General features: G+C 39.3%; 1 protein-coding gene across 1 annotated transcript in view; it reads left to right on the top strand.

Moving 5' to 3' along the window:
* Nucleotides 1-20946, top strand: part of snx29 (sorting nexin 29) — a 118481-nt gene that overhangs the window by 52704 nt on the left and 44831 nt on the right. The window contains 1 exon segment of the mRNA XM_061809412.1: nt 11462-11568. Within this exon segment, the coding sequence (XP_061665396.1) occupies nt 11462-11568 (107 nt within the window).

Genomic DNA, 20946 nt, shown 5'->3' with positions numbered 1-20946 from the left:
GGCCAATCATAGCTGCAACTGTCTTAACCCCTGGCTTGAGACGCCCCTCTCGCTGTATTGTCCCACAAGCAAAGCTGGTTGTCAGTAGCATGCGCTTGGAAAAGTTAATGTTATGAAGAAAATGGTCCTCAGATGTGCTTGGGTAACGTGCAATTCTGATGAAAGTTATCCTGCTAGTTTACAAAGGGCCCGGTGGATTCATTTTCCAAAGCCTAAAACACATTTGACGAAGTGTTTACGATGGATTAAGGCTTGCGGAAGAGCACACGTACAACTAAATGTGAACAATATCAACAAACACAAGGTTGTATATTCGAAATGAAATAGTGAAATAGTCAAGACCTCTCTGTAGAACTCTCTTGGACAAGTCTGACGCATTTGGCACAAAAACATACCCCAATATTATCTGGAATACGCGATAGAGAATCAACTTCAAACATGTTTTGTTTAATCGGCATTTTGAAAGCTTGTGGGACATGGCTAAGTGGACGGAGCTTAATGTCGCCAACCGAAAGGTCCATTGTAAAAGCAAATACAAAATTCGAGGAGCTGTCAATGCTCAAAAACACTCATCCAATAAATCCTTGTAGCATTGTTCATGTTGCTGTGTAACATTTCTTCATAAATTTATGTTTTATAAAAACTGAAATGACAACTGAATTCAATTTTTTGAAGATGGTGAATTTGAGGTTTTCTAGAGCTGGAAGTGATAATCATCAAGATTGGAAACGACACATTTTTCACTCTGCTCAGTAACTCTACGTATATAACAGTTTAAAGTCTGAATTTAACTAATTAAAAAGTCAATTACATTTTTATATACTTTGTCTATTTATCAAGTTTGGATGATAATTTGGGTTGGAAATATCTAGGAAGCCATTTTTAAAAACTATTTTAATTGGTGTTTTTCACCTGGCATTTGATACTGATTACTCATTAATATTCGATTTGTAAATGAGCTTTGTTCTGATTGGATGACTGTTATTTCAAGTTTTAATTTGCAAAACAGCATTCCTATTATTGGTCCTTGGTGACATCTCGTGACAGACTATTGTCAGGTCAACTCTTCATTGTGATGCCGTGGGTCGCCCTTGATTGGCAATCCTGTAACAGATGCACATTTCCAGTATATTATACTTTATCACTTTTATGAAACTATAAAGAGAAAGACACGGTAGCAATAAAGAAAGGAGCAGATTACTACAGAGGGCGATCTTGCCAGTTTACATTTTGTTGACACTGACTGCAAAAGAGTAGCAGTTTCATTCGCACTTACATTAGAAGCATAGTTAAGTATTATTGTAAAACATGCTTTTATATACCGCAAGCAACCGCGAAGTGGGCAGGCTTTTAAGAAGTCCCAACTTTCTACATCACCAAAAAACGTTTGTCGTTTGCATTACATCGACAAACTACCTAAACCAGATCACAGACATACACACATATAACAGAGGAAAAATCTGCATTTTAATGGAAGGGGTTTAAGTTTAAACAAATCACCTTTTCTATCATTTTGTTTTTCATTTATAGAGGTACGCCCGAGTTTCCTGCAAATGACGATGCTTGTCAAGCACTTTAATTAGTTGTTATTGGCAATATACTATACAAGATAAGGTTTAAGTTTTAATTACATTGGAATAAAACTAAATGGCAACTTATTAAAAGCCCAATGTGCAAGCACAATTTTATAACCAGAAAAACAAGGGTGGACCCTTCCAATGTTTATTTTGACTTTAAGGAGAAGTCAGTTTCTAACAAATGTTGCCAGTTCACTGTGAATAATTATAATAATATTCCTGGCAATTCACCATTCAGCTTGATCAGAAAACTTTTTAATTTTGTGTGGCAGGGGAGCTCTGGGAGCACTTGTACACTTCCCAGCAGGTTTTCTTTACCCTTATAAAAGCACATGTCTTGACCAAGAAAACAACATGTCACCTTCATGTAAAAACTGTCAAATTTCTATGCAGGCCCAGCCTTTCACCCATTGCTCATCATAAATGCCAGCATGCTTTGCAGTGTTATTTTTTCAGGCGCTCACATGACTCGACGTTGTATGCTTGTTTCAATTTGTAAGTACATGGATGAACAGACCACGAAGCAAGTATTGTTCTAAGTAAACGGACATGCATTTTGCATGCAATGAGTTCGCTAAAAGTAAATTGTGTGTGTGTGTGTGTGTGTGTGTGTGTGTGTGCTGTCTTTGAATGCTTAATAACCCTTTTAATAGGTTGCAGCAGATTGAGCTGCAATGCTTTCCAGCGGAGACATTTTTGGGTCACAGATTTGTTTTTTTCACAATAATTTATTTGGATCAAAGGAGTATTTATTTGGTTTCTTCGCGTTGCTCGCACATGAATACCTGCTTGCACACATTGGTCTTCTATTCTTCATGGTTCAGTGAAGCCTGACAGAAAAGACAGAGATAGAAACTGGTTTTTAAAGCTTAACCATGCCGGAGTAGAGTAAAAAGAAGACGACGTCAAGCTGCAGTTCAAAGTGAACCATTCTGATGAATAGATGCAAGAATGCTCTTATGAAGGTGCAAATTCTGACAAAACGTGTTTATTTCCAGCCTTTTTTTGGGTCTTGATTGCCCCCACAACGTGACAGCAGTCATTTTCAGCAGTCTTTTGTCGGGCCACAGTGAGTTTTGTTATTTTTCCAATCTACTACGAACAACACTTTGCCCTTACGGTTATGGAGTGCTTAAAATGAGGTGCAAGTCACCTTTACACTCCGCCTACAGTATTTGACATTAAAGGGGACATCTTTTTTAATTGCATGTGCAAAACATATTTGGGACTCTTCAGTGCTTGGCTACCCACCAAGTGTGAAATTACACCACAAAGTACAGTCATATATTTTTTGTGAGCTGCCTCTTCCAGATTTACTGCGATGTCCGCAAGCTGTCCGGTGGGGGCTAATTTAAGTAGAATGATGAGCGTCCTTGATCAGATTGTGTTAGATCATAGAGGTTCCACGGTATAACAACAATGTTTAGATGAAAAGTTGGATCTTCTATGAAAGTAATTGAGCATTTCCCTACCGTCCCTTTATTAACAGCTACCTTAACAGTTAACCTTGTGATGTACAATGAATAGCAGCGCAGTACATCAACTACCATTATTCAACAAATCAACAAGGATTTGCTTGTGCTTGACAATATATTGCATTGCTTTGTAAGAAGAAAAATTTTAAATTAAGAGATTGGGTTTCACATCACAAGCTAAATCAAGAACGACGCCTGCAATCAATCGCATGAGGTGTTTTCCAAGCAACTTGTTAACCTATTGGTTTAGTTCAGACATTTTTGTGACCTGTTAACTTGTAATTGGTTGTCTTAATGTGAAAAGTCCCTGTGACACATTCATACTGTAATCAGAGTTTTGTTCTCCCTCAGATTATGTGAATATTTGAAGAAGCTCTGCACGCGCCTTCACATTCGCCATTAATATTTAGTAACTCATGTCACTAAGCATAATCCCAATATTGATCTCGCACCCCACCTGTGTGCGAGGAGCCTCCCATCTTATCTTTTCCATCAAAAGCATCCGCGTGACTCCCTTCACGCTGGGAGGCGTGAAGTTTAAATAAAGGCGGAAAGCTTCAGATTAGAGCGCATGATAAAATGAAACTTTAATAATCCCCGTGAGGAAACTGGGTCACTGTTGAAGTGTGGGAACAGAAGAGAAGAATAGAGCGAAAGGAGTCTTGAAGGTAATGAGAGTAATTACAATCAAAGCACAAATTATATCGGAGTGAGAAGAAAGCAAGGGAAGACGTGTCTGTGACGTTTATGGTCTCCAATTGCTGTAGAATATGTACATATAGTATTTCTATATGGGAATCCTGTATCTCCAACTTTAGGGTCAAGGGTGAGTTGGAGTTTATCTCAGATGTCTTTGGGTGAGAGGCATTTAAAAGTATAGACAACAATTCCCACTCAAATTTACAACTCAAGAGGTGCTTTTCATTTAACTTTCTTTTTATAATGAGGTTGAAAATGAGCTGAGATTCAAAACTGAAGCCTCTGACTGTGAGGCAGGAACAATAGGAACAAATTACTCATAGAATGTATCGATGGCCAAAGTGCAAATCGTCCATCTGTTGGCAGGAATTTCTGGCAGATTTCACAAGAGAGAAAATTCAGGGCATTCAGTATTCTTAATGCATAATTCAGTATATAATCTAAGCATAATGTAGTCCATAAACATTGTATTATCTCGTGAGTATTATGCTATCTTATATTTTGATTATTTTTGTTTTGTCTTCTCAAAAAAGTACATATTTCAGATAGGACGTTTTGTTCTTTTTGCGAGTTGAGCTCTTTTTTTGGCCACAATGACAAACCAATTTAACCACTACGAAACAAAATATTTTTTTCTTTAGTCAGTGTAACTCCAACATATTTGTCTTCAGTCCGCATATGAACATAACTGCAGCCAAATGAAGTCATTAGAGCGGCGACAATATGTTGATAACCGGGAACCACATTTTCTAATTTGTCTGTTAATCCCTGATGGAGAAATGAATTATTGTGAGCTTCCACACTCAAAAGTGTTTTCAAGATCTCCCAAGTCACATGAGTATCGATTTTTGAATAGTGCAGCTTTCTTTTTGTCACATTAATTTGCCAGTTTATACCACTGCGAAACAAAATGAATGATGAGTGGTGCAAATTAAATTTAGGCCCAGGAGGATGATTTAGGAATGATTGATTTCCCACTTTCTATAACAATTGAGACACCATTATTTTCACTTTTCTCATTCCATTCCAGATAAAACCAATACATTGCAAAGAGTAAAGTTGTATTGGAGTCTTGTTGCTAAGTTAGTTCTAAGATCACGCAACTCAGGCTCCTGATGTACACTCTTTGTGTGAAGTTTGTGTGTTCTCATCTTTCTTGTAAGGTTTATTTTTCCTCCGTTGTCCTCCCACATTCCGAAAACTGGGAAGAGGTGTTCATTGAAAATTCTAAATCATAGGTTTCAAAGTGGAGGCCCGCAAGCCAGATCCTGCCCTCCATGTCATTTTACGTTGCCTGTAAAACCTTTCCACAATTTTTCCTTGTCTTCTCTACCAAACTAATTATCTACCATGATAATGAAAATGATCTCCTGCAAAGACAATTCAGTATCCTGATGGCAGTTGTTACTGTTCTTACGCTGTAGTTAAATGTAATTTTCAGTCGCTTTACAGTACTATGTCAAAAGACATGACAAGGCTAAAAATAAACTCTGTTTTGGATCCAGATATACTGTACACAATGGAAATGCGGAGTAAATGTCTTTAGTGGAGCCAGTTAATAAAGTAATTGATTGGATTGTTGAGTTATTAAAGTAAAGCCAATCAGCTGAAGAGCAGAAAATTCTAATTATTGGCCGATACCAATCGTGCTGATCGGATTTGTGTAAAGTCGAACAAAAACACACACCACACTAGCTCCTGTGAATTTTCAGTGCAACCTTTGCTCCTTGTGTGCGTGTGTGTGTGTGTGTGTGTGTGTGTTTTTTTTTTTTTTTTATCTTGTGTAATAGAAGTAAGCCAGGCTGGTCTCCCATTTGCTTATGTACTTCCGTAGCACACGCATATGCGACCCCCACTACACACACACACACACACACACACACACACCACACACACACACACAAACAAACAAAAGCTGCCGTTATCTGAGGGAGGGGAAGGCGAGAAATGAACTATGAACGATTAGAAAATGAAAGAAGATTGCTTTTGATTAGCACTAGTTAATTAACTCAGCCAGCTGCCTGCCTGCTCCCTCGCCAGCCCATCAACAATGCACAGCCCGTCTGCGTGATTAACCCAACACTGTGTACGGGCGCCTGCTCACGTGCGTTTTTGATTGCGCGTGTTCATTTGTTAAATATGCTTTGGCCCTTTCTTCACGTCAATTTATGATGAAAAATAGATTCATTTAGCGTGTATGTTGCATGAACTGCTCTGCAAAAAAAAACCCCACATGCATGGTGGAAATTAGCTGGCCTTGCCCATATGCATGGTTAGTGATGTGGGACTGCTGATGCACCATGACACAGCGTGGTGACAAATTTAATAGAACAGCAGTGAATTTGATGGATAAAGTGGAAATAAGGAATTGGAGATGACAAACAAAAGAGATTGTGCAAGTCAGAGGGAAGAGATAAGATGAATGAATCAACTTTAGCACCAGAGTGTCACTGCTCACAGCACTTTGTGCCCCTCAGATGTTGCCGTGCATTTATCTGAGGGCGCTGCGGACAGGACAATGTCGCGCTTGGGCGAGTTCTTTCTGATTTCGCACGTTAGTGTATCAAAATGGACATTCCTCCATTGAACTGCAATGGTCCCCTTCTCGTCCCAGGGGATAGGATCCAGTAACATGATATGGGAGGGTCACAATGAGCATGTATTTGTACACTGCTGCGCAAAGTAGTTCATTCTGCAAAATTTCTAACCTTGAAACCGTATATCCTCACATGGGGACATTGTATTTATAGTTCCCATTGTTGAAGAAACTATAAAACTCTACTTCCCTGAACACTGCTATGCGAATGTAGAGAGGTGTTCTTCTTCTTGCCTGACTTTTGCTACAAATACAACAATGTAAGCCTCCCCTGGGGTACAGGTAAAATTCTTTTTAGTTTACCACATGCGCTTAAAAAATGTTCATAGTCAAATGTATATATAATAAGCATTCAGTGTGTTAACATGCATACAATGTGATGCAGCAGCTTTGAATGAATTCTTAAGGTCACACAAGCTCCAGTGTACACCTCATATTTGGCCTCTCTTAACAACCCTTACTGATTCCAAAAAAGACACCCCCCTCCAAAAAAAAAACCCCATGAAAAAGCAAAATGTAACCCCCGTGTTAATCTTTTGTTTGCCAAGATGGGGTCTCGTGTTATATCATGCATGAGGGCTGTTTGAACCCCCAAATTGTGTGCAATTTTAGAGCCACAGAGGGTCAAGCGGATGTTTGAATTCTAAATTGTATGACCCTCAGGTGTTTAACTTTTGAATTTCCAGCATATTGGAATATCAGTCTGCAACTTACAGTGCTTCCACAAAAGGTTTTCTTTGCGCTTCTGGATCGTTTCACTAATTTGTGAAAAAATTATTTTGAACAACAAATTGGCGTTCGCTTGGTTGGTAGCACAAAAGGATTTTTAGGTTATCATGCTTTTGGACTGTGTGGCTTCCTCCTCTGATCAGCTGGCGTGTGTTTGATGACTCAAGAGCGTGAACTGAATCAAGGTGTCTCCTCTCATCTTTCTGTACGTGTACGTCCGGCTCGTGTCAACAAGCAGATCACACCCCACAGAAAATGTCAGAGCTCATCAGTATTGGTCACAGTTGCACTCTCTTGATGTCTTGACCTGCAGGCTGCTCGATTTAACAAAAATAAAAAAATAAAAACTTTGGAAAAGTTGCTGTGATGCCTTCATGCCTACTTTGCTTTTATGAGGTGACAGTGAAAGAAAATCTACTGAAAAAATAATATATTATTTAGTTCCACTTGGTCTACTCTGTTTTGTATCTGGTTCTTGCTGCGGTCTGATTGAGAGTTTGGCAGGATTTCACTTATCAATCATCAATTAATAGATGGAATAATTCTGTCCCGTCAATTTAAGCAATCAGCAATGTTTGTGTCATCTGTTTTTAAATGTGAAAACATAAATAAAATGAGACCATCCAAAATATCTGCTCGAACATCGCCTAAAGGAAGGATTAATGGTGTTTATTTACTTTGCTCTTTCCATAAATCCTGCAGCTGGTTTTATTAAAGGCCTCTTGATTTAATCATTCGATGGCCTTTCTACTACATAGTTCTTTATCTTATGTGAAATAGATTGTAGTTTTTGGAGCAAAAATTGTTGAGGTATTTTTAGCCATTTAAAGATCTCTGTTTAGTTTCTTTCATTGTCAGGAACATCAACTTGTGGCGTCTATAAAGGGCAATTCTTCTTTTTCTTTCGGCTTGTTCCGTTAGGGGTCGCCACAGCATGTCATCATTTTCGATCTAAGCCTATCTCGTGCAACTTCCTAACACCCACAGTCCTCATGTCTTCCTTCACCACATCCATCAACCTTTTCTTTGGTCTTCCTCTCGCTCTTTTGCCTGGCAGCTCCATCCTCGGTACCCTTCTACCAATATACTCACTCTCTCGCCTCTTGACATGTCCAAACCATCGAAGTCTGCTCTCTCTAACCTTGTCTCCAAAACATCCAACTTTGAGTGTCCTTCTAATGAGCTGATTTCTAATCCTATCCAACCTGGTCGCTCCGAGCGAGAACCTCAACATCTTCATTTCTGCTACCTCCTGTTCTGCTTCCTGTTGTTTCTTCAGTGCCACCCTCTCTAATCTGTACATCATGGCCGGCCTCACCATTGTTTTGTAAACTTTTCCCTTCATCCTAGCAGAAACTCTTCTGTCACATAACACACCAGATACCTTATGTCAACTGTTCCACCCTGCTTGGACCCTTTTCTTCACTTCCTTATCACACTCACCATTTCTCTGTATTGTTGACCCCAACTATTTGAAGTCGTCCACCATCGCTATCTCTTCTCCCTGTAGCCTCACTCTTCCCCCTCCGCCCCGCTCGTTCATGCACATATATTCTGTTTCACTTCGGCGAATCTTCATTCCTCTCCTTTCCAGTGCATGCCTCCATCTTTCTAATTGTTCCTCCGCCTGCTCCCTGCTTTCACTCCAGATCACAATATCATCTGCGAACATCATAGTCCAAGGGGAGTCCAATTTAACCTCATCTGTCAGCCTACCATTACCAAAGCAAAGAGAAAGGGGGTGATGACTGATCCCTAATGAACTCCCTGGTCCACCTTAAAATCCTCAGTCACACCTCCAGCATGTCACGGCTGTTCTGCTGCCCTCATACATGTACTGTACTCTTCTTCTCTAACGTATTTCTCCGCCACACCTGACTTACGCATGCAGTACTACAGTTCCTCTCTTGGTACGCTGCCATAGGCTTTCTCTAGATCCACAAAGACAAGATGTAGGTCCTTCTAACCTTCTCTGTACTTTTTGACGAGCATCCTCAATGCAAATAGTGGATCTATGGTACTCTTTCGAGGCATGAAACCAGACTGTTGCCTGCAGATACTTACTTCTGTCCTGAGTCTAGCCTCCACTACTCTTTCCCATAACTTCATTGTGTGGCTCATCAACTTTATTCCTCGATAGTTTCCACTGTTCTGAACATCGCCTTTGTTCTTAAAAATGGGAACTAGCACACTATATATAAAGAGCACTTATATAATAAAATTCACTCACTAATGAAATAATGTCGTGTTGGGAACATGTTTATGTATGTATGTATTATTTGAGTTTTATTTGCTGTTTGGGTTTTCTCTTGGTACTCCCATTTCCAAAAACGTGCGTGTTAGTTTAATTGAAGGCTGTAAATTCTCCGTCAGTTTAAGTCTGAGTGGTTGTCTCCGTGTTCCCTCCAGTTGGTTGGACCCTGCCTCTTGCCCATTATTTCCCTTCTGAGGATAAGCGATGAGTTTACAGCTTGAAACTTTGTCCAGCTGTTGCTATGATACATTTCAGTGTTCAGCAGATTTCTGAGAGCATTTTCTTTGTGTATGCCCACTCAAGTGGAGCTCGTTATCACACTCAAGTTAGACCAATGTCTTGAGTGGTGGAAACACTCAGGTGAGCACTCATGAGGTGCAAGTCTGGGATTGGGAAACACATTTGTACACTTGGTGATCCCGATGCAACACACTGCTCACGAGCAGCCCAACATTTCATAACGCACAACACAGCTGTTGGGGAATGACGCTCAGTTAGTTTTGTTATTACACACCAGCTGTCGGCCCAATTTCCTTTAGCCAGAAACATCTGCGGTGTCATCGCTACCCCTATCACACTCTTGCGCACGCACACACAGACATCCGTTCTCTCATTCTTGTTTGTCCGCATCTCTTAATGCTGACAGCCCATCACCAAAGCCACACCCCTCACTGACAGGAACCGCACATGCACTGTATGTGATGTACACTGTAATCCAGCTAATTTTAGCCACTTCTGCTGTTTTGGTAGTATGACTGATTGGCAATGGTTTTACTATATCACTAAATGTCAGGTTGAAGTTCTATTTTTTGGGAATATACAATCAATTTAAAATCAAAAAGAGGTGATGAACGTACCCATTGAGCCAAAATTCTGCGTTGTTCCGGCAATGTTTATCCCTGCCAGCATATGAGAATAAATGACGCCTTATCAGTTGGTTGTTTTTCCTTGGGCGTGGTGGTTTCTCAAAAGTACAAGATGGGGATATTTCACTCATTTTTACCTCAATTCACGAGAGATAGTTTACAATGAGTTCCACGCAATCAATATTTGGCACTTAATCCTTTCATTCTGCGCATTCCTCATTTGTAGTATTTTTGCCCCTTACTGTGAGCTAAATATGTAACATACCGTGTTAGGCACACTTCTCAGTATGATATAGTATAACTGACACCACTGCTACGTACGATGTATTTTAAGTTCCCTAATTTTCTCTGTTCTCTGAGCGTGTCTTTCCATCGCCCCCTTCAAGCTTCGATGTTCGTTTGTGTCAGCGGGGTGTGTTGTCAAAATTCTGAAGTTAATTTTCTTCTGTGGTGCTGCAAATCCAATCAAGCCGTTGCCCACCTCCTCCTCCGCGAAAACAGAGCGCTAACATTTCTGCCAAGTCGTCGTATTCTTTTTTTTTTTTTTTCCCCCACAGAGGGAACCTTATTAGTTGATGTTTATGAGCTTAGAAACAACGCTTTAGGCACTGCCATGATGACTTAAGCCTGTGAGCGAGCTTCAGTACTACAAAGAAACAATGAGCTCGGTCTGAGAGGAAAGTCTGCGTAGAAGAGGCAATGGAGTCAGGGGACATTTATCATCTTAATAGAAATGACAGGAAGGGAGGAAAAAAGTGTGTTTGAGTTGTGACTTCCATTGTGGCATTTTGTACGTACAAAGAAAAAGAGGATTCGTGTACTTAAGTATCTCTTTGACTGTTTGCTCGTAGAGCCTTGCACGATTGTGTGTGTGCGCCTCTTCCCCCCCGTGTTACATTACTTCAGTGGAACTGGGATTGGAGCCCATCAGAGAGGCTGGTAACATGTATTATACAGACCCGCTCCCTGTGTGCATCATTCACTTGAATCTTGATCAAAAGAGTCAAGCGGCTGCAAGTGTCAGAAAGTAACTGAGAGGAGCACTGGTACTAACATGGTTTTCACAATAATTGTTCAAGTGTGAGCCATATTTGTACATCATCTCATTCAGTGTTTTTTTTTTTTTTTTTTTTTTTGCATTTTTCATCAATAGGGTTGCAGGTGAGGTAGACCCTATTGCAGCTAACGTTAGATAAAACACCTTAGAACGCCTTGTTGCTATTCTTTTATCTCAGACATCCGCAATGTTTTTATGTCTGCTACAGCTCTGTCAGTATTACCGACGAGTGAAGAAAGCACCCCTGCCCCTCAGAGTAAATGCATGGGCGACATAGAAGAGTTGGCTGCCAGCTACGAACGTAAACTCATAGAGGTGAGTGTTTTTTTTTTTTTTTTTCTTGTTACCGCTCACTACTGACTTACTTACAGTACGTAGTAGTACGATGTAATATAATGGGGGCAGACTTAAAACACTAACACACAACCTTAATGAAGTCACATTTTAAAATTCTTAAATGGGACGTATTTTGGAAAATCGAGTTTAATTGTTGGAATAAACTTATTTGGGTCTCTGGAGAGCTGTAAAAGTAAACAACCAAGTAAATCTTTTGTTCGCTACCTAATTCTGAAAATGTCTGTTTGAGCCACTCGTGCCCTGCTGTTACATAAAGTAGGGCTAATTTAGGCCACTTGAAGCAAGAGTTTAAGCATGGTCTATCTGAATGCAGAGGAACTAACATGCATAAGAGTTTTCTTTTTTTTTTTTTTTTTTTTTAAGTATTGCTTCAACTATCACACTTAGAATTTACTTTCATCATAATGCCAGTGTTGCAGCCCCAGTTGTCTTGGTTTAAAAGCTGGATTCATCATGGCACCAACAGCATCTGGAGTGGAGTTTACAGTCACTGGAGACAAAGTTTCAACAAGTGCTAGAAAATAGTGTGTAAGTCTTTGATCCGTGTGATATTGTGACAAAGGAAATGTCAATGACCTGTTATCAAAATTCCTTGGAACTGTTTTAAATCAGAATCATGTTGAGGGAATATCGACACACTGGATATGTGTGGTATGTATGCCATGTTGGCATTGCTTTTTTTTTTTTCTTTGTGATTGGCTCAAATGTTGATAATGCAATCATTTTCAAATTAGCGCAATCCATATTGCTGTCTGCAACCTTCTGTGGGACTGTGTTGTTATTTCATTACGTGTGGGTGGTTGCACTTGTGTAATGTTGTTTGCAGTGTATTTTAATTAGGTTATTGGGTATAATATTACCATTAATTACATGTTCTATTCAGTGCGAGATGGACTACTGATGTGCTAGATTTACAGAGATTATGTTTATCTGTTCTGGATGTGATTCATCCAGAGTTTTATAATTTCCCATAAATGTAATATATTTTTTTCCCACATTGGAAATCAAATACTCTTTAGTGGGTTCTTCCTGAGTCTGTTGCTGAAGTTCCAATAGGTGTGTGACAACTATAGGTTGATTTTTATTCCCTCTTTTGTCCATTTCATCCCAAATTAGTTTGATAGTGTTAAAGTCCGGGGACTGCTCCTTTTTTAATATTTTTTAAATGTAGACTATTTTACAGTTTTGGTTACCTTTTTTTTTTTTTTTTTTTTAAAGATCTGTGGCAGTTCGCCATTTATCTTAATTTCTGTTTCTTTGCCTATGTGATCATAAATGATGTGATTTCCAGCAGGAAAAAAAATGTGACTGACCACATTATTGATTTTTTGGAAAATGTCACATTGAGGTTTGTTGGTTTCTAATGAGGCCTGCCAGTCTCAGATAAATATTGGACTGTTTGCCTTCATTTAGCAGGGAAACACAGCTGTGTTTATGAGCCGGCTCTGGTTACTGCCATTTATGTATCGCACTGATGTTGACTTTGTAATATTTGAGCCAATTCTCTGGGTGCTTGGTGCTCTTTTCCCTGCATCCTCTTAAAGTCCGTTCTGTACTATCCGACCTGAAGGGCGTTGAAAGCAGTTTCTACTGGCCGGTCAATTACTAAATAAGTGCTGTGATGGACCAGAGATCTTGACCTCTTCCCAAACTTAACTTGAAAGGCAAATAATCAAAAGGCATCGGTAAAACATTAACGTTATCAGAGATTTTGATTGATTTGTTTTAAAGAAATCTCCACTAAGACCCTCTTTGCATTACTGATGAGATTTTATCAGGTTTATAGTCAGCGGGAGTAGTGCATTTTAATGGAGGAAACTTCTCTAATTTTTCATCATGGGCTAGCACTCTAACTTTATGAAAAGTAAAATACACAATAAAAGACAAATATTAGTGCTAAAAGTATTACTTCAATCAAAAATGCAAATGTTTTCCTCCCAATTATTTTATTAAGATTATTCATCTAATTAATTTGAAGCCATGGCCCAGAGATTGGGCTGTGGGCTGGGTGGGGTGTAAACCAAAGACAAACATTTGTTTTAGTTAATCCTGTCTTTTCACTTTTTATGCCTTTTTTAAAAAAAATTACGTTGAATACAGCATAAATGGGGTGACACGGTGGCTCAGCTGTAACGTGTTGGCCTCACAGTTCCAGGGATGAGAATTTTCCGCAAATTTGCGGAATTCCAAGTTTTTTCAGCTGATTCATCATTTTTGGGAAACGTGGAAATCCGTTGAGAAAATTTTGGGTGGGGGTTGGGTACGGGGGCGAGGGTGTGATGAAGACCGGCCGCCAGCATCTATCGGCAATGCTCGTCGTGAAATTAGTCACAGCTGTGATAGCGGAAACCGGCATTGCTATGTTTCCATTAAATTTGGTGTTTATAATAATGACAACATTCCGATTTCTGGAAGCATTTTGGTGATATTTTATCGGCATTTTCACTCTGTTAACATTTCATAGAGAAGCATTGTGTTTACTACAGCATAGTTATAACTATACGGATATGTTATCGAGCGGTCTGCATGTTTGCCAGTATGGCGAAAGTCTTGGAGCAAAAAGATGAAGATCGTGCCAGGGAAATTGATTTAAACCACGAGGTGAAAATATGTTTCAGCTGGGCATGGGTTGAAAAAACTGTAACCGTGCAGTTAGGAAAAAAAAACTGTATCAACATGTTTAACCGAACACATACAAAAAGTGGACGTTCCCGGCAAAGTGCTGTGCACTCTGTGTTCCGAACATTTTTAGTGTTTTTCCAAATTGGTCATTCTCATCCCTGCAGTTCTGAGGTCAAGGGTTTGATCCCGCCTGTGTGGAGTTTGCATGTTCTTCCCGTGCCTGCGGGGGTTTTCTCCGGGCACTCCAGTTTCCTCCCACATCCTGCCCATTGACAGCTGGGATAGGCTCCAGCACTCCCACGGCCCTTGTGAGGATAAGCAGCTAAAAAATGGATGGATGGACAGCATAAATGGGAACCTTTGCCTCAAAATTGAGAGGTCCCAAGTTCAAATTTCAGATCAGGCCCTGTTTTGCATTTCCTCTCCATCTTTTTATTATCCCCCACCCCCCAACCCCGGTTATTGTGGCTATTTGTCGCTTTTCAAAAAGATACGTTAGAATAAAAAATGTCCGATTTAACCTCCAAGTCAAATGGGGACTCTACCTTCAGTTAGTCTGTTACTATTGTCTTTACTACTACTACTATACTACGACTATTCTCTTTACACGCTTGTTTTTAATTGGTTAGCATTTATTATTTGCGTTCTGTGTGTTGGCCGCAGTCCAATATAATAAACTGAATAGCATTTGGAAGTTCACACACCCCTCTCTCACGTTTGTCACCTCTGTTTGAATTTCATCCCGCAACGTTAACACTTACAAAGTGATTTCCCATGCAGGTGATGCGTTCACGTGCATTCACCAGATGTGCGAAATGCCGTCTGAGCTGCACGGGTGGGTGATCTAAGTGCTTTTTCAAAAGCTATTTGAATAGGAGGGGCACAGTAAAGTATCCCGGCGGATCGGTGCCTGTCTCAGATTGGAGATGATGAGGAGCAGATAAAAATATAAAATGACATAAAGACTGATTAATGCACAGAAAAAAACCCAAGGGTCAAATTTTGGATTTCATGGCGGTAGAGATGACAGCCTTTTGTGAATCCCTTTATAAAGACCAATTAAGAAAATATCTTTTATGTTGCTTTTTAATGTGCTGGAATAAAAAAAAAGTACATTATAATTTGGGAAGCAACACAGAACAAGTAATCTGGATCTTTAAGGATTTTTTTTTTTTTTAAATTTATTGGCCATTTCATGAACGGTAACATAAATCTTAGTTTACCTTAAATTTCAGAAGCATGGAGAATCTGATGCTCATGAAGTAATTTGGCCATCTTGTAATTTGGAAGGGTACATTGGACCCCTGGAGTCTGTCTAAGTGAGAAATTGAACACCTAATTGTGCCTGATGAATTAAAAAAAATCTAATTTTCTGCTTGAGCAGTTATAGCTTTATTATATATATATATTTTTTGAGCCCTTTTTTGAAGTCGATAATACAATTTTAAATGTCTGTACGCAACTACTTTTCCCTGATGATGGAAAGCCAGTGGCTTATCCATTGTGCTTTTGAATTGATTTCTTTTGAACTTTGGGAGTCTTGTGAAAATAAATGCGAGAATTAGAGAATTAACTGACGCAAACTCACAGTTGAAATGATCACACAACTGTTAGAGGTCTTTGAAAAGTCATGAAAAGTAAAAAAATATATATGTTTGGATGAAGTGTCTGAATGTTGGCGATGGTACAGCATACCCAACTCATAAACTAATTTTAATGTTAATAGTTTATGTTGGGAATTATCTTATACCAGTCAGTGCCTTGTGTACATACATAGATACATACTCTACGTCTGCCTCATCTCTCACAGGAGTAATAAGTAAAAAGGTAGTGAGCACGAAAGAGGTCAGAAAGTTTCAATGGGAATAGGGGTTCTCCATTTGAGCTACAAGTTCATCAATTAACCATAAAAACATTTGAAACAAGAACAACAATCACAATCTGCCGAGAGAACATGATGTACTTAAAAGTGACTGTCATACTTGCTGTGTAATGCAAGTGAGGGCACCACTTGTAAAGGTACTGCAAGAGTTGGAATAGCGCAGTTTGTTTTATAACAGCGCTCTGCAATTGTGAACCTTTCAGTTGCTATTAGTGAGCTTTTTGTATGCTTGAGAAAAAAACCCCCACAACAAAATGGGAGGAGAGTGGTTGCAAGGGAGTCCATACAGCTTGTCTGGGTTTCCTCCATAGAGTCCGACTTCCACCTGAGATCCATAAACAATGATCGTTAGGTTGATTGAAAACTCTAAATTGTCCATTGGTGTGAATGTGAGTGTGAATGGTTAACTACGGTGTACCCCGCCTTCCCCTAGTCACAATTGACAGGCTTTATGTGCATACCTATCAGGTTCATTTGATCCTGTATAGAGCTCATCCACCTACGTCATCAAAGCACGTCACTGGCCGAAAGTGTCGGTCAAGCGAAGCATTCTTCAATGCTAAATCAATTGGAGACCACATGAAAATACGTCTTATAGCACGACGCCCAGAGTTTGTATGAGATGCATCTGGTGAGTAAGTCGTTGAGAATTACACGGAGGAGTTTGAAAGCACAGAAAAGTCGGGACGCATACAAATAGTTCGTTGCTGGATCTGTTGTGAACGTGGACACGGCTCGTGAACGCGGACGTGTGTTCGGCTACACCTTAACCTTTGCCGAAATCCATCCATCTTTTCAGCTAGTATTCAATACAAATACCAATATTTAAATAAATGACCCCTGGTTTTACACAAACTCGCATTCATTAACTATGATGGGGGGTGGGGACAAGCGAGTCGGCTCCTGCGTAGCGTTTCCCAAGAAGTACTTATAATGCCAAGTTGGCTCATTTGAGAACAAAGCATTAAAAAAAATACGATTGAGTCGGCTCCTCCGTACACGAAGTGTGTTGCGGCCACACGTTAACCTACGTAAACCTCTCTGTGACTGACAGTTTATTTTCTTTTTTTAAACACACAAAGGACTCATTTGAGAACAATGCATATTTAAAAAAAAATTTAAAATCTGTCGGGGAGAGGTGGGCCGCAACATGCGTCCGTGTATGTTGGACACGAATCCCTCCCTGTTTTTTTTTTTTTTTTAAAATACGCATTGTTCTCAAATGATTTAATTTGGCATTATAAATACTACTTAATTTGAGATGAAGATTAATTCCTACCTGAAATGAAGTAACACAGTCGTGTGTATTCGGTTGGGCACCATCTATCACGTTTAATTGCCGAAATCCATCTATCTTTTCTTCTGGTATTCCATAGAATGATCTCTTTGAATATCTGTCTTCTCTGTTGTAACGACCAACAGCACAACAAGTCTCGGGTATTGTGTATATTCTGCTCCGGTTCACTGGTTCCCTTACACTGTCGAGCAGCTCTTTTTGACCGGCAATATGGCACCATGAAAATGGTGACGTCACGTGCATGAGCTATATAGCAAGAAGACATCAAATATAGCATCCTCGAGTTTTGAACAATTCAGTTACGAGTCGAGTCAACTCACAAGTGGGGAAAAAAACGAAGGCCCAATTGGAATGTTCACATTCGGATCACAAAGACTCAAATAACAATATACTACTTTATTGATCTTGACGAGAGCTGCAACTGTGTTACCATGCTGCAATTACTACAAAATCAATGCTTATTTTTGGTTTACGGGGGCAGCCATTTTGACATTCAAATAATTCTCATTTTATTCCTAGTTTTCTTTCAGTATAAAGCATTTATCTTCTTTTTGCTCTTGTTTGAACTATTGCCTGTCAATAAATACAAGGAGTTTGGCTTGACAGGTGTTTTATATTTTTTTTGTCAGATTAAGATGTAAAAAACTTTATGCCCACAATGGCAGGTTGAGATATTTTAATCATGGTGTGTTTGCAATGAATGAGGAATCAGCGTTCAGGCTGAGAATTTAATAAACGTCACTTTTAAGCGAGGCTTTCTCGTGCCTGACCACATCAAAAACAGAGTATGATTCAGCATCAACGTACTGTATTTGTTTGCGAATACTTAAAACGGAATGTTGTGCTAGCACAATCACTCGCTAATACCAGCTAATTTTATCAGTGGATGTCAAGGAAAAATATGTTTAACTTGTGTAGAAAATGTTGATTCTCTTAGGGGGGAAAAAAAAAAAGCAGTAAAAGTACGTAGCCCATAACCAATATAATGTTTGATCCAAGTGGTGTAATGCTGCACTGATAAACAACGATGGTGTGTATCTGTGGCCAGATTTAGCCTTTTATGATCGCCCATCTTTGCCTTTTTCGAGTGACCATCTGCCACTCTTACATGTTCCCATGTAGCTGTTTTTTTTTTTTTTTTTTTTTTTTTTTTAACATTTATTTATTTATTTTTGTCCTCCCAGTGAATCGTGGACAGAACAGCCTGTCTGGTCTATATTGGTCCTCCCTTGACTTTTTCCCTCCCCCCCCCTCTTCCGTCATCTTCAGCCATGTTTCCTTCTGTTGAGGAGCAGATGTGCCGAAGTGAGTCACAGAATGCATGGAGTCCAGTATATCCTCGGAGTGACTAGTTATGTGCTGCAGTTGTCATATTTTTGTTGACAGTTTTCCCGTGATACTCCGGCTCCCTCCAGCATTCCAAACATTTATACAATATGTTATGTTCATTGAAAACTTTAAATCTGCAATGACCAAAGTACCAAATTTACTGTGGAATCTCTAGGTTGAACATAATGTGCTCAGGGACTCTTGCAATCATTCACATTTTAAAACCAATTTTCCAATAGGAAATAAAAGAAAAACTAAAATAATATAACGTTATATCATATTATTCATACACATACACACAGCTGATTGTATAATTATTCATTAGATGCTTCCTTGCAATTAAAAATTAATCCTCATGTGGAACTGGACAGAAGACAAACACCCATTATTTATTTAATTATACATAGTATTGTCGTTCCTGAATTATTTTGATCAGAACGTGTGCAATTATTTCTCTAAACCTCTATTTCAGATTCTAGATCCAGACGATAGATTTTAAAACACATCCTCTGCATTTTGTTGGCGATCTGAAACCATTTGCAGGTGTCTTATTAACATATTTTTTATTTTGTTGAGAATTATAATGGCTTTAGACACTACGGTGTTGAAATTAGCCTCTTCAGGCAAGTGGGCCGGCCCTCATCCTGTTCATGCACTGCTGGGCCAATGACACGTCTGGTTTTCATTCACATAAAGACTCCTGCAGAGACTTTGCGGGCTTATCATCTCGCCAGCAAGTGTAGTTGTAGATCTTGTTGGCAGGCGTGTAAGAATGGGCTCCTTTATTAAAAGCTTTTTAACTTGTGGATGGGACGGTTACTCAAGGATTTTTGAGGCCGATCACTGATCAGCAAGTTAAAAAAAGGATAATGCAATGTCTTTATGTATGTGAGTTGTACATTTATTATACTATCTTCAAACGTATTGTCTAGTATTATAGACAAAAGTTGAAAAAAAAAAACCTCAATGACCTCTCAGGGGTGTTCAAGCATTGGCCACCGTAAAATATATATATAACATAAACATATAAGTTTAGTTCAAATCAACATTCCAACATGATAGAAGTAAAGGATGCTAACTTACTGTCATTAATTTGCCCTATTGCAATAAAATTACTCGAACAAATACTGTTAATGTCATGCTTACTCCAACTTTCTCACTGTCCCGGCGAAATGGACAGTTAGTTTGCATCCATTTGGCTTTTCCTTTTTACCCTCCGCGCTGCATTGCTTGAATGTGGCATGCTCCTCCTTTATGTACATTCTTCAGGTGCTTGATTTTTATGACATTCCCTGCGACGTACTTCAGTTGTCCCCAAACTGCAATTAATTTGTTGGTCTGAGACACAGAAAAATCATCCAACAGCGGACGATTTTTTCACCGACAAGATTGAAAGAAACTTTAATGGCCGTCAGATAGTAACAGTACTATGTTACAACTAGCTTTTAAAGTAAATGTGCTTTGATTGATGACATCATTGATCGGACGAGCGAATTACGACAGGAAACCTGATCAGTCAGCAGCATCGATCAGCATACAATGCTAATTATCGGACAATACCGATAAACCGAAAATAAATGTTTGTGACATTTGATGCAAACCAAATGTAGTAATTTCACAACTCCATATACATTGTGAACTTGCACAAGTTTCTTCAACCCAGTATCCCGTAAATTTGCATCATTGCTTGGCATGTGACGGATGATACCAATTTGCCTCCGCTTACACGGACAATAAAGAGTAAAGATGGCGGAGTTAGCACAAGCGCAAAGTACATTTGTCATGACTAATCCATTGGCTCTCCTCATGGCATCCAATTTCAAATCCAATCTGAGCCCTCTTACTCTTACTTAGTTTGACTTTTTAGGCTTGCCATGTCCTTGTGCCACTACCTCTGTTCCATTGGACATGACATTTAGAAGACGCAACCAGTTTGTTCAAGCAGATCGCGTTGTTTTTCGATACATAAAACCACACAAGAAGAAAATATGATGGCTTTTTGTCCTGTATGCCAACAGATCTGCTGGGCAACAAACGTCATTGTTTTGAAAAAGTGAGGCTTTATTAAAGATGTGGTGATGCAGACCTGGTGGTGGTGACTAAGTGTGACTTATGTATGACCGTCAAATCATGCTATCCTGTGTTGCATTTGCATGTTCTCTTTGTGCTTGCGTGGATTCTTTTTTTCTTTCTAATCTCATTTAAC

Source organism: Syngnathoides biaculeatus, chromosome 22 (genome assembly GCF_019802595.1).
Source record: "Syngnathoides biaculeatus isolate LvHL_M chromosome 22, ASM1980259v1, whole genome shotgun sequence".
Lineage (NCBI taxonomy): Eukaryota > Metazoa > Chordata > Actinopteri > Syngnathiformes > Syngnathidae > Syngnathoides > Syngnathoides biaculeatus.
The sequence above is the reverse complement of the archived record's forward strand: the minus strand, read 5'-3'. Positions and strand labels throughout refer to the sequence as shown.